Source organism: Lagopus muta, chromosome Z (genome assembly GCF_023343835.1).
Source record: "Lagopus muta isolate bLagMut1 chromosome Z, bLagMut1 primary, whole genome shotgun sequence".
Classification (NCBI taxonomy): Eukaryota; Metazoa; Chordata; class Aves; order Galliformes; family Phasianidae; genus Lagopus; species Lagopus muta.
In genome coordinates this window covers 44,056,627-44,071,560 of record NC_064472.1, presented here as the reverse complement: position 1 = coordinate 44,071,560, position 14,934 = coordinate 44,056,627, and the positions used below count along the sequence as shown (strand labels likewise).

The window sequence follows — 14,934 nt, the reverse complement described above, 5'->3', positions numbered from 1 at the left end:
TTATTTTTCCTTCCAGCTTTCTGAAAGTAGGCCACTTAGTGACCTACATGGATTCCTTGAAAGGCCAGGCAAGCACCTTGCTAAGTTGAATAACAGCAACCAGAGCCAAAGCCATGGGAGATTGAACTGTGCTTAGAAAATGCTGGGCGTAGTTTGCTATTTCTTTCATGAACTAATTCTGTCTGCAGATGCTATTAGTTCAAAATTAGGAAGACAGATGGAGAGACAAATTTATTGCAACTCAGTTTTAGTGGTCTGGGATACTCAGTGCTGAATTCTAAGCTTGCCTGCACACAGCAGCATGTTACCATCTCATTTCAAGAAAACTTTTCTCCTGAAGTTTCACTGTTGCCCCAGAAGAAAGGTTATGAGATGTGTGGCTTTGTGGGGAATGAAGAGACCATACATGCTGCGTAACTTTTACGTGGATCAGAGACAGCTGTGCTAAGGGCAGCAGGAGATGAGAATGGTCTGAGAGCAACTTTGGAGCTTCTTTGACACAACAGCATAGTAGCATGGAGGTAGGTCCATCAAGCCACAATGATGGGCAGGCCCACAGATCAGTGGCAGCAGAGAGCCAGCCTGGGCAGGACTGCTGGAGGAAAGCAGGCAGAACTTGTTAAGTGAGCCCAGAGGAGGGAACAGCCTAGGGCTGTGCAGTTGGTGATACAGTGCCTCCTGTAAGAGATGCCACTCAGACATCATGAGGTTTAGGAGCACCTCTCATATGAAGCCAAAAGCACACTCCTCTGCCTCCACTGTAGCAAGCAAGCCCTTGCAGCCTGGGAGTCATGTTTTGCACCTTCATTAGAAAGACACTGCAAAGTACACTGTCCCTGTTCTTCAGGGATATATACCTGTATCCTTTTGACAACTCTGGTGCAGCCTTAGCAGATGTTTAGAAGGGCAAAAATTGCAAAAGATGCCACACAACTACCTTTGCTTAGGGAACTTTTCAGAAATTGCAAATAAGTCTTTCATTTCAAATGTTATCATGTCTTTTAATGAGCTTCTTGGGGTTATGACATGGATGATTTCAGAAGCTGAAAATTTCTGAAGAGATTTATATTTAATTGAGGGAAGGTGGAGGCTTTTGATAGCTTCTGTTCTGATAGTCCTGGAGGCACACTTTGCCTTTTGCTGTCTGAATTTTTCCTTCTGGATGAATTTATCTGTCTGGGGTTTTATTTATGTTCCATCAGTGCAGCATCCTAGATAAAACTCCCACGTAGACCTGAAATAGACCAATCTGCAGGGAGAAGATGGAGTTAGTCTGGCTAGCAGATGCAATGTTTGTGTGTGTGTAATGTATATGTTATGTTTCTGTCTGTGGGTATATAAGAACTGCTGAGAGCAAACGAAATTAAAAGACATTCCTTCTGGGACTGCTGTGTCTGCAACCACTGTTATTTCAAATTGGTGTAAGTCTCATTGCTTCTCTGGAAAACTGTCTCTTCAACTTACAGCTTGGACCTATTGACCTTCAGGCTTGTGAAAACGTGACACATAATTAAATCATAGTACAGAATCACAGAATGGTTTGGGTTGGCAGAGACCTTAAAATTCATGCAGTCCAACCTCCCTGCTGTGGGCAGAGACATCTCTTATTAGATCAGGCAGCCCAGGGTCCATCCAGCCTGGCCTTGAACATTTCCAACGATGGGGAATCCACAGCTTCTGTGGGCAACCTGTGCGAGGGTCTCACTACACTTTCTGTGAAGAATTTCTCCCTTGCACCTAATCTAAATCTACCCTCTTATAGTTTAAAACTTTTGCCCATTTTCCTATTGCTGCATGCCCTTGTAAAAAAGTTTTTGATCCGCAGCTATCCCCAACTTCTTCTCTAAAGGTCTTGTCTCAATACCTTCATTCACAAGTCTGTACTTATGTATGGAATTGCTACAGTCCAGGTGCAGCAGCTTACACTGACCCCCCTAAGACTACTCATCACTGAACTCTACTAGACATTAAACTGTTGACTGCAACTGTCTGTATGTCATCCAGCCAATTCCTCATCCTCTGAGTAGTTCAGCCTTCAAATCCATACCTCTTCAGTTAAGAGGTAAGGATGTGGTATGGACCTCCTCAAAGGCCTTACAGAGTTGCAGACAGATTACATCGGTTTGTCTTCCCTTGCCAACTGATGAAACCACTCCATCATAGAAAGCTATTGGATTGACCAGACACAATCTGTCTTGGTGAATCAGTGCTGGCTCTCTCAGATCACCTCCTTATCTTGCATATTTTTAAAGATACCTTCCAGGAGGATCTGTTCCATGGTCTTCCAGGTGTGGAAGTGAGATTTACCATTATGTAGCTCTTAGAGTCTTTCTACTCATTTAAAAGAACTTTATCTGACTGACATGACTTTTCACATATGATGGAGAAGGGCTTGACAATACGACTTCCCTCAGATCTGGATACATCTCATTGTCACCCTTAGATTTATGCAAGTTCAGTTTCATTGAGTGGTCTCACACAAATCTTCATTCACACTGGGAGGGAATTCTTTGTCCCAGTTCCTGTCTAAGGTTCAGGGACTTGAGAGACATGAGTGAAAAAGTGATTGCCAGCAAAGACTGTGGCAAAAATAAACAAACAACACAACAACAAAAAAGAAACCACAACAAAAAAGCACTGACAGAAAAGATGTATGTTTACATTTCTTCAAGTAGAACTTGATTGTATGCAATAATATGTGGTTTATGGCCACCTAATCATAAGAGATCATTTCAAGTAATATTTTTTACTATTTGATATAGTATCCCCTACCAATAACAATGCAGCTGCTAAGAAGCATCCCAACACCAGTGTATTTCTACTGGCAATCATTTAGGCTTCTTGAAATGTATTAAGAAAATATATGATGGGGTACTTACTACCTTTAAGAAGTTCATGCCCTTTTACAATATCCTCTGATAATCTCTCCGGTTAAGATGTATAACACTTGCTTAAACCTGTCTTCCTGTTATGGAGAGATGCACAGAGATACCTCATCAGAAGAGCTCAGCCATCTGGGAAAGGCTCATCACCTTTGAAGGTGAATCACCCAGTTGAAGATCTGGGCCACAGCTCTTTTAAAACATTATGGTGGGAGGGTGTTGTATTTCAGTGATAGTTTTGCTTATTTCCAATCCTTCTCTTCCTAGTTCCCCTATGCAATATTATTTCTTCCTGCCAATAGATTCTCTTTCATCTCTTCTTCAAAGAGATATGCCTTCCTGGGAAGCCCTGCTGGGGCAGAGGAGGAGAGTGGTTTGCAATCTTCCACTTACTGGGGAAGTAACTGACATGGTCCTAACATCTTTCTAAAATACCTTCTTTTTCCTTTTTTCTTTTTCTTCTTCTTCTTCTTTTTTTTTTTTTTTTTTTTTTTTTTTTTTTTTTGCTTTGTTTTTTAACTTAAAAAAAGTTTTTATTTTCATGCCTGTCATGCTGCTAAGCAAATTTATCAGATTTCAACTAACAGGAATATAGATCTACATAACATTTTTTAACCTAACAGGTATGTTCTGAGTACCATGGAACACAGAATTCTACATAAAGCAAAATTTAATGCGCCTTCCTGGCAGCAGATAAGTGTTACTTACCTCCCACCAGAGGGAGAAATTATGTCAGGATGTTGTTCTGACTATTTTTTCAGTCTCATTCCTCTCTTCAGAGAGGCCTTAGCCTGCTGCCTATTGTGAAACACTGTATGTATATCTATTAAACATGTCACCAAAAATCCCACTGTGTTGTATTGCTACAGCCTCTGCAAGCTTTTCTTTAAAACGACAGGGTGTTTCCTATCAGCAGGATTGTCTAAGAGGCTGATGTCTGGGCTTCCTGGGTAGGCTCATTATCCTCATCAATCAGAAGCCACAGGGAAGACTTTGATTTTCCAAGGCAACAGAGAGGATCTGGAATCTGTCACTAGAATAATTTTCAACCTGCCATTAGGAAACCTATTAAACCAGCAGAGATTTGCACACTTTCCAGTGTTGTTCTTTCCCTTTGGCTCTTTCTTGGGGAGCTGCACAGTGAGTGGAAGTGAATGGAAAAATAAACTGAGACAGAAGAAAACTGCTGAGCTAATTGTGGTTGCCTGTGCTAAAGTGAATAATTTCTGTGAAGCAGTGAAAGGAGACTGAAACAACCATAAATCCCAGGCAAATAAATACTGTGGCAAGTAGACCTGCTTTCAGGTTCATTTTTCTTGTGGAAGTAGAAATTGCACGTGATTAATGCTGGGATTATGCAATGCAGGTGACCTCCTGTGAACAGGATGCCTTTGTCCTCTTTTCCAAAGTAGAGAGTCAGCCAGCATGTCTAGAAGATAATTGTCCCCCTAAAGCAGATATTTTTACTTGACCATCCCAAGCTTTTTGACTCCCTGGACTAGACCTCATTGGCTAGTAACAGACCCTGCACAGCCAGTTTGTGGCACCTGGACAAACAGTTATTCTTTATAGCTGCATGCTCACCATGTTACAGGAGGTGAATGGACAAGACAAGCATTTGCCAGGGATTATGGACCAGAACAACAATAGAAGCCCTGCCACCACATTTATGGTAAAAGTTGCCCCTTCTTTTCAATTGTGGACTTTTATAGGGTGTCCTCTAGGATTGGAACTGCACCCTTCCAAGTGTTGTTATAGCGATGTAGCTCAAAAAGACCTATCACTGGAGATTTTATCAGACAGTGAAAAAGACTGAAATCCTTGAGAAGGAGGAAATGAGGGTGCTGTGAAGCTCCCTCCCAAATTTGCATAAAGCAGTTCTGTAACAGAGAAAGCAGAACCTCCTGTTCTGTTTGTCTTTGTTATTTCTGTCAGTTTTAAGCTCACTCTCAATCCCCTTTCCAGTCACAAAAGCCGGAGTTCTTTCTTTTAGGGAAAAGATTTATATAATATATATTTTAAAAAGCAGTTCATACAGTGAATGAATAGCTTCAAAAATGACTAAAACCATATAAATACAGTGTGTCTGAAGGCAGACCCAGTGTTTTTCTAATCATTCACAGAATAAGTAAAAGTCTATGGGCGTTCTAGGTACCATGGAGGAACAACGACTTTCCAAACAGTACTCAGACTAGCAGCTCATCCTGATACACTCAGATCATCCCCCATCATCTCTGTATCGTTTTCTTTTCTGTTCCCTTTCCTGCTTTCTTTACCCAGTAGGGAAACAGTGGTTCAATATCATCTCAGTGTTGTGTGCTGAATGATGATGATTGTTTCAGGCTTTTTCTTTTTTTTCTCCTGCTGCCTTGTAGAAGGATTTAACTGACAGGAGTTAGGTAAGAAAAAACTCAGGAACCTGCCTGCTGTGTTTGCCTCAGTAATAGAGGGGCAAGTTCCTCCTGGCCACTCCTGGCATGTCTGTAGTGCCTGGTCCTTGAAGGCCCACCAGTGGGCACAGGCACCAGAATGGGATTGGGGAGTAAGAAGGCTCCTGCAGTATATCTCTTTGTGAAGATGTTTGCATGAAGTATGCAGAAGTGAAAGCCTATCTTTTGTCTTTGAAAAGATCTGCAACGAGGTGATAAATTAGCTTAGTATTATTAGTATCATGGTGTGTTCCCAGTCCGGGCCACCATTGTTAGGCAGGCTTGCTGGTACCCATAGTTCTGCTCACATTGAGCTTTGCATGTACATCATGAGGTGTTGCCTTGTATAAATGGGTTGGAGGTGCAGGTATGCTCTGTAAACACACAGGCACACTTTGTATTTGTAATGATATTGGAGTATAAAGTATGCATGAAGGGCTGCGGAAAAACTATTTGCACAGGTTTTCCAGTCAAATCTTCAATAGGGCCTGTTTGGTGTGCTCATCACTTTTCCAGCCATTCTCTCTGCAATCACCAAGAATGTGAGTTCTAGCAGTGAACACAGTAACATTCATCCTTTTTTAAGGGCTTGTGTGCCTATTGAGACAATAGCAAAAGGGTTTAGCCCTGGGTTTGAATGTTGTAGAAGGATGCACTCAGATGAAAAAGAAGCTGATCTCCTGTAGAATGTGAGATGTGTGTAGGTGTGGAACTTGAATTTTTTAACCTTTCAAAACCCACTTGCAGTAGACTGAATCAATAGACCTTTTTACTGACCTTTGGTTTGTTTCTACTATAAAATCTTACATTCAGTTCATTCACCTGAGTTTGTACCACCACACTGTGGCTACTGACATGAAAAGTCATTTTGTGACATCAGTAGCCATCTGGCATACAACATGTTTATGTATCAGAACACAATTGTTCATGCTGCCGTGTAGGCTTCATGAGAGATAACAGAAGAACGAACGAACGAACGAACGAACGAACGAACGAACGAACGAACAAAAGAAAGAAAGAAAGAAAGAAAGAAAGAAAGAAAGAAAGAAAGAAAGAAAGAAAGAAAGAAAGAAAGAAAGAAAGAAAGAAAGAGAGAAAGAAAATGAAACTCAGTCAAGGAACGTAAAATGATACAACTAGGAAGTGTGCTTAATTTTCAAAAACAGGTAAAAAGAACACTGAGTCTAATGCATACAAATGAGTTACCACTGACAGGCCATCAACAGTGCTTTCACAATTCGATTGTAAGATGCAGTACTTGCTCCAGCATGGAAACAACCCTATCAGGTCATTCTAAATAATACTTATTAGCCTAATGGTTGTTTGTAACTTTGTCATGAAATAGGAGCTATGATTGGCCATAGAAAAATAAAACAAAAAATGACTCCTATAGTTTCACTGTGGGTCTTAGTGACCAATGTCACCTGGTCTCTCCATATACATTGCTTAGATTTACTTAAAGACAACTCATTAAATTCTTGTTAGTGCAAAATTAAAAGAATTTAGCACTCCTGCAAAGAAATAAATCATAGAATCATAGAATCCTTGGGGTTGGAAGAAACCTTTAAAGGTCATCTAGTTAAGTTCCCCTGCAATATTCAGGGTCTACAACTCAATCATCTTGATCAGAACCCCATACAGCCTGGCTTTGAAGGTCTCCAGGGATGGGGCATCCGCATTTCTGGGCAACCTGTGCGAGTGCTTCACGACCTTCACCATAAAAGACTTTTTGTTTATATTGAAGTACAAACATTACTCTGAAAGTGACAGAGCACTGGAACAGTGGAGAATCTCCCTCTCTGGAGATATTCAAGACCCATCTGGACTCTCCTGTGTGATCTACTGTTGGGAACCTGCTTTAGCAGGGATTGGATTTGGTGATCTCCAGAGATCCGTTCTGACCTCTATGATTCTATGGTTTTGTGTGATTCTGACTGAAAGCAAACCAAATTGTATTGCAGAGCTACCCAGTTGTTGACTACAGCTTTGTTCACTGTTTTGCCTTCACCTCTATAATGTTTTGATAGCAGATCATACAGAAGACTGGCAAGAATAACAAGGTCAGATCCTTGGGGCAAAGTGTAGAATGAGACTGGTCTCTTGCATTCTCATTTAGTTGAAAGGTAATCTATCCACTAAGGTAGGCAGGGAGAGAAGAACAAAGTAAAAAAGCAAATCTATGTGTTGTAAACGAAGTAAGCTGAAGCTCTGAGTGTCCATTTTTGACTCCCTGCATGGCCGTTTGTATTCTACTGCTGGATAACTTTTGGACTACCATAGCTCACTGCTTGATATGTTCAGACTGACCTCACTGGGATCCTTCCAACTGTATTTTTCTGTGATGTTTCGTAAAACTAACCACTGAAACTGTTAGGCATGTCACTGACCCAAAAATATACCTCAGGCCGTAGCTTGGCCCAGTGAGCAAAAATGCAAATCAGTATGTTCCTTCTCATTTGTTTAAGATTTTTCAACTGAGTAGATATGAAGTGAACAGAGCTCCATGTCTGCTTTGAGATTTGAGAGTTGAATTGCATCAAGAATTTTTTCACTTTGTGCAGTGATAATTATCCCTATCAGAGATCCCCACTGCACCAGAAGGAGCAGAAATTGGCCTTTCCAAAGTTGTTATGATTTCTCAAGTACTTCTTAAGTGAACTTAGCATCAGTGGCTTGTTTACAGAAGTGAGATCTCTAATGTGCTTCATAGGTGTGTTAGTTAGTTGATAAATTGTGATGGCTCCTTTTGGAGCTATTCAGTACTAATATACAAACACGGTATTTTGTTCACACAGGTACTATTTTGGTAAAGCATATGATACTTTCCTGGAAGGCTGTTACATTTTTGCTCATATTTTAGTAGGAAGAAATCAGTCTCTTTTCAGCTAAAGGATTAATGTGGTATTTACCTTTTGACTGGAATTGGTATCTCATGTCTAATAAAACTGCAGAAAGAGGAGACCCTGCACCTTTGTCTCGGACCTGAAGGAGTGTAAGGCAGATATTAGAGGAATCTTTGTCCTTGTCTTTGATGAGACATGCAAACATCTGCAAGAAAACAGCTTTCTAAAGTGAGAAATGTACTGTTTTGCACCAAAAATATTCCTAAAATAGCATTGTTTTCTTTTGTACTACTTTCAAGTGGATCAGGAGGAGAGGTAGGTCTACTTTTTGTACAGGATCATAGTGGCTACCCTCTTATTGTAATGATGTCATGTAAAGATAAAATCTTTACTTCTGAAACAAGTGAAGCAACCTGGATTATTGTGGACCAGACCCATCTCTGCCTTTCTCATTTCCATCAATTGGATAGAAAGGCCAGAGTTTCTGTTGGGCTTAATACGGTGATTTTAGATTATGTAGTTTGTAATCTCTGTTGCTCATGACAACTTTGATAACTGTATGTTGAGTTATAACAAACTCTACATTGGAATAGGCATCTCCTCGTTGAGGTGGACTCAAAGAAAGAAGAAATTGTCAGCTTTTTTACATCATGTATTTCAGGAAAACACAGAGTCCTTGAGCAATGTTGGCATCTACTATCATTGCTGCTTTAATGATGAAGAGATGAAGAAGGGGAGATGTAGCATGTCTGAAAAGCTAGTTATGTCTGAAAAGCTCGTAAGATACAAATTACAAGTCTTAGAGGAAAACCCAGAAAAGAGCACAGATCTGCCTGGGTAGAGATCTTGAAAAGCAATTCACACAGTCTACTTTTTGCCTTCTGCACCTGTAAATTAGTTTGGGTCTTATACTCTGTCTCAAATCAAGATAAATTTGGACATTAACTTGCTGATCAGATGACTTTACTAGATCAGAATAGCTAACATGGAGCTTGCAGTGTAAGACAAGGCAAGGAGTCTACGTGAGGTATAGATGTCTGAGATAGGTATGTAAGCTCACCAAAGATGAGTGTGTGCCTTGCCTGGAGCCTAATGTGACCTTGGACTCTGTTGGTTGTGATTCAGGCACTGTAGGAAATGTCACTGATAAAACTGTAGACATAGAACTGAATCACTATGAATTGAAGGTCATAGTGGGCTTCCACTCGGTGTAATGGGAAGCCAGATAGCCATCAAACACTGAAATATCTGTGAGCCCAAATCTGAATTTAGCCATCCCTGTTGGGATTTTGCCCTGGTTATGATACATGCTCTTTCAATATATCTAGTTCATTTTACACTTAACATACAATTAATTTGCTAGAGAAAAGTAAACAGGTTAGAGATGCAGTTTGATGTTTAGATGAGGGAGTGGGAAAGCAGAAGCACAGCTTGTATTTTGTCTGAAAGAGTCTCACATACTGATGTGTACTTTGGCTGCAATGGAAGACCAAGCTTGTATCACATTAGCCAGAAGGAGTAATCTGCATGTACCTCTGTAACATGAAAGAGGTTTGGCCAGGAACATTTGGATAAGAACTGATTCCTTTGGATATGATTCACATTGCAATAAATATTTGCATATGAAAGTACTTTGTTTATTGAAGACTCCAGATAAATCTTAGTCCAAACTTTCCTGCCAAGGTGTCTTGATTTCTAGGCAGATGAAAGAATCCTGCAGTATTTGCAAATATTAATAGCAAATTCACCTTTTTTTTTAGCACCGTAACAGATGGTAGAGGTCAACTACTAAACCAGCCATGAACTAATATGTGCACTGTGGCCAAGATAATAAAAAGTTTCTCCCCAGCAGTATCAATAGTATGATGTTAGTTCTGGTCCTGAAGTGATGCTGCAAAACGAGTGGCCCATTCCTTTTCCAGTGTGATTAGCTGCAGGTGTTTAGATAATAGCATGAAAGTCATGCTGCTGTTTTAAAAACCCTGAAACGTCAGTTTCCCTATCTGTTCAGTCTAAATATGGCTTAGCCACAAATAGTAGTACCAAAACATCCATCTCCTGGGCTTCCTGTCATGTAAGGCAGGGCAAAATGAGTTGCCATCTTTTACTCTTTTCAAAGTATAAGTTCTAAAAGGGAGGCTATTTTGATAGTAGTTATTGAATGTTTAAGAGAGAAATGTATTTTTAAAGCCGTTTTTCTGGCCTATATACAAAACTTTTTACCTGCAGAATTTCCTCAGGGCATTAATGTTTCAAATAACCCTCACACTGCTGCCTCTGACACCTGTGATTTAGAAGGGAAATTTCCGTAACATCCTCTGAGATCTAAGCACACATATTTATGCAGCCCTCTTGAAGACAGGCATGAGGTGCTATTTATCTGCATTACGGAATGAGTTTCGTGTTAAAGTTGTTCTGCTGATTTGACTTAATTACCTTACCTGAAGCAAGTGGAAATTTCCATCATTCTTTGCTTGATTAAGAATGCCCACGGTGCTCCTATTAATCTTTCTCTGCAAGTCATCCTTAGAAATGCTCTTCTGTACACTTTTGCAGAAAAGAGCTTTACATGACAATATTTTGGAGAATTTTTTTCAATAATTCTTTTTCTTTTTGAACCAGTAACAAATTGAGCACTGGTTCCACTGGTTGATTTTGTGTTTCATTTTCCTGTGTAAAAACTTGATTGGTGTCCGTGAGATTTTAGTATCTCACTAAAAACTACTGAAGGATCTTAGGAGATGGTGCTCCTATGCTTGAGGTCAGGATGTCTAAGAATTTACTTTCCATCAATTTAGATGTAGGATCTGTTTGGATATGTGCTCTGCAACCTTGCCCTTGCAAAATGCACTTTCATTTAACATTTGTACTTGTGAGATCTGACAGAACCACAGCACTGATGTCTGTGGGGACCCACTGAGATTGTTTAATCTAATCCCCTTCTCATGAAGTGGCATAGAACAGTCCTGTAAAATTCTGAACACCTCTGCAGAGGGAGACTCTGCTTCCTCTCTGTGCATCCTTTTAAAAAAAAAAAACTACTTTTCTTATGATTAAATGGGATTTGCTGTGTTTCAGTTTGTGCCCTTTTCCTCTTGTCCTGGGCGCCATGGAGTGGCCTGGCTCCTTCTTCATTCCCTTTCACTAACTGTTTATGCATACTACTGAGACACTCCCTGGGCCCCTGACCCTTCTTTGCTCTGCGCTGAACAGTTCCAGCTCTCTCAATCTCTCTTCATATAAGAGATACTTCAGCCCCTTAATCGTCCAATTGACCCTTAGCTGGATCACTCCAGTAGCTCTGCATCTGTTTTGTATTGGAGAGAGCTCAAAGCTTGGCACAGCACTCCAGATAAGGTGTAGAGGGCTGAGTAAGGGGGAAGGCTGAGTAGAGGGAAGAATAAGCTCCTGTAGTCAACTGGCAGTGCTCTTTCTAATGCAGCCCAGAACGTTGTTGATGTGCTTTGCTGTATGCATTGTTCACTACAGCCAGAAAAATGACAGTTTGCCCTTGTTTTATATCTCTTAAAAAGTAAGGATCAAAAACATGTTCTGGAGCTTTAGCCACTTCTGGGTTCATCCTGTGGGCTTACCTAGGGGTACTGGAAATATGCTGATTTCAAGCTCCTCACTGATTAGTGATCACTTTGGCAATCTCTGTCTTATCTTTATGTCAAATTAGATGTTATGATTGGGATGGGAAAGAAGACAAAAAAGACGCTAGCTTATCATATGAACAGATTCAGTGTTTCCTTCTTCTGCGTTACGTCGGAAGCTTCAGAAGACATGAGGACAGAAGTTCTGCTCCCTCTTGCAGCTTGCTCCTGTAATTGTACTGTTCTAGCTGTATGCACACAAATTCTCTGGAGCCCCACTGGTCAGCAGAAGCTGCTATCTAGGGGATGCTAATAGTAAAGCCCAATGTTTAGGAAGACAAAGGAATTTAGAAAAGATTTTCTACAGCAAAAGTTATGCAGGAGATTGGAATTAAAATGTACTGTAATGTCTTGTTTCTCATAATACGTTTTCTTCCAGTTCACTAACAGTGGTACCACAAAGCAGCATTGTACCCATTTAGAATGTGCCTTTGAAATATGTGGTGAATTGAGAGAGTCTGTGAAGATCTTGGAGTTTATTCTTGCTCCAGTAGGTGTTTTATGTGTTGAATAGCTGTAAAATCAAATGCTTAACATATTCAAAATCTTGGTCTTGTCTGAGAGAGAAAAAAAAAAAAAAAGTCTGCAATTTCATTCTTTGGATGATGAACAGAGGTGACATTATAACTTAATGATAACCTGGAAGAGTGCTTAGAGGGCAAAAAAAATCATCTCTTTCTGCTGTTGAAATCTGGTTCTTAAGTAACTAGCATATTATACTGTCTGGGTTGCTCTAAGTGGAAAGAAAGTAAAAGAGATAAGCTTGATAGAATACTGAACCCAAAGGAGTTTAACAATCAGCAGAAATTTATTTATTTATAAATAATATTTTATTGAGAGGAATCCAGAAATTAATGGTCATCAGTTATTTGTACACAGAAAAACCTCCTTAGTGATTTATCTGCTGTAGGAATGTATGACACAGCTAGACTGCACTGCTTTTCTGCTTTCTATCGAATTCTAGCATGTCTTGCTTATAATTTCAGTTAGCCTTTCTTGCATCCAAGGTAAGAAAATATTCATGAGGCTGAGTGAATTTGTTCCCAAAATGCCGAGGAGGCAAAATGATAGACACAGGCTGATGGTAGCAAGGGAGCACAAATATTTCAGCTGATTTGTTGTGGGGTGGATCTCTGAGTGTCTTCTTTTACTCCACAGGTTTCCTAACAGTGTGGAAGTATCTAGAGACTTGCGATTAGCTTAGCTGAATGGAGGCAGTCATATTTATTATTTCCCACATGTCTAAAAGCCATTTATAGATGCTAGATGTTGTTAGGCATAAAATGATCAGCTTTCCCATGCTCCTCTATCGAGTATGTAAAGGCACCCTTTCTCTTTCACATTTTGGAGGCACTGGAGAGCTGCTTTCAGTTCTGGGTTGCTTTCAATTTAGAGCTCTGGGAAAAGAAGTGCTTGGGGACAAGAAATGCAGGTGGAATAAAAAGAGAGAAAAGCCATGCAAAAGCTCACATCTTCACAAATTCTTTGGTGATTGTTAGAGACATTGATCATCAGGAATTGTTACCCTGACATACTGCAGATGTGTCTACCTGCAAGAACCAATATTCCACTATCTCCACTCTGGGAAGAGTAACTTGTAGAGCCTGTGAAAATGTCTTCCCCACATTTAACCTCTAAGAATGCCAATGAAGTATTATTTGAAAGGATTTCACGAGTCTCTTTCCAGTCTAAACCCTCTTGAGTGGGAGAAATGCGGAGACATGGCATCATGTTGGTTTTCCTACATTTTTACAAGGTTGTCTTCCTCTTGTGCTTTCTCTAGGGGCTACCAAGGACATGGGAAAGATGCTGGGTGGGGATGAGGAGAAAGACCCTGATGCTGCCAAGAAAGAAGAGGAGCGACAGGAAGCCCTCAGACAAGAAGAGGAGGAGAGGAAAGCCAAGTATGCCAAGATGGAGGCTGAAAGAGAAGTTATGAGACAGGGGATTCGAGACAAGGTAGGGATCTGGCTTTCAGAATGCACTGAGTGACTTACAGTGCTCAACAGAGAACTGCTGTTTTCAGCTGATTTGTAACCAGTCCCCTGAACACCCAGGTTAAAGCCAGGTGATTACTCTGGCACAATGAGCTTTCTATTTTGTGCGCTGTTCCTGGATCTCTGTACCTGATTAAACACACCTTTCATAATGAGAAGCACTGGAATATTGAAATAGAGAGTGAAGGAGTGAGGTGAAAACTGTTTTTCTCATCTTCTGTTAAATGCCCACGTTATTCCAAATGCTACAGGCTTCTTTATGTGCTCTCCAAGCTTACATTTGCTGTTTATGGGGAGTGTCATCATTCACTGTGCTTCTGAGAGATAAAGTCTATATTACTTTGGAGGCTTTATTTGTGTTGATGGTTGAAATGGCACCAATCTACTCAACTTTTTATATTTGGCTGCCACTACTCACAGTAAAACTCAACTAGAAAGAGAGGTTCAGTTACCTGAGGAAGTTAACCATTGGGAACCAATCTCTTCTACTGAATTTAATTGCTGATTCTTGGAATGTCACCATTTAGTGTGAAAAGAAAACAAATAATTGTGAAGATTCAGAATGAGACTGAAAAGAAATGTGTGAAACAAATCCTTATTAGAGAAATTGGCTTAATCTAAGATTGCTGAAACCATTTTTACAATGCATTGGGTTTTGGGGATTTCTGTGTGTACAAAGAAGGCACTTTTGCTTCCTCATCCTCAAGACCAAAACAGCCTCTTTTGAAAAACTGAATTTTATAGGAAGAGGTCCTGGAGCTCTTGGAAACAGCATGGCTAATGTTAATGGAGAAGTTCCTAATAGTGAAGTCTTGTGCCATGGTTTACATCATTTGCCAAAGAAAAAAATGTCTGGAAAGGAGTAGAGGCTGAGTGCGAGGACGGGGTATGGTAGCTCAGCTCTCATGGCGTGTTTAATAACAATTTTAGACAGAAAACTGTACTTTAAATGAGGAAGTCCTGCTCAGTATAAGAGATATACCATGCACTGTGCCTACAGTGCAGTAGGAAAACCTAGGAGTACCTGGGAGAAAGCTTCAGGTCTCAACACATTGCTGAGAGTGCCTGTGCATAAACAAAAAAATGACAACATGAGGCTGACCTTCTGATGCTACCATTATGATTCA

The 14,934-nt window shown here is 40.3% G+C and overlaps 1 protein-coding gene across 1 annotated transcript in view; it reads left to right on the top strand.

Annotated features, from left to right (window-relative positions):
• The window catches only part of CPLX1 (complexin 1), a 105,887-nt gene that overhangs the window by 46,343 nt on the left and 44,610 nt on the right, over nucleotides 1-14,934 (top strand). The window contains exon 3 of the mRNA XM_048932232.1: nucleotides 13,594-13,769. Within this exon, the coding sequence (XP_048788189.1) occupies nucleotides 13,594-13,769 (176 nt within the window). The remainder of the gene's footprint in view (nucleotides 1-13,593; nucleotides 13,770-14,934) is intronic.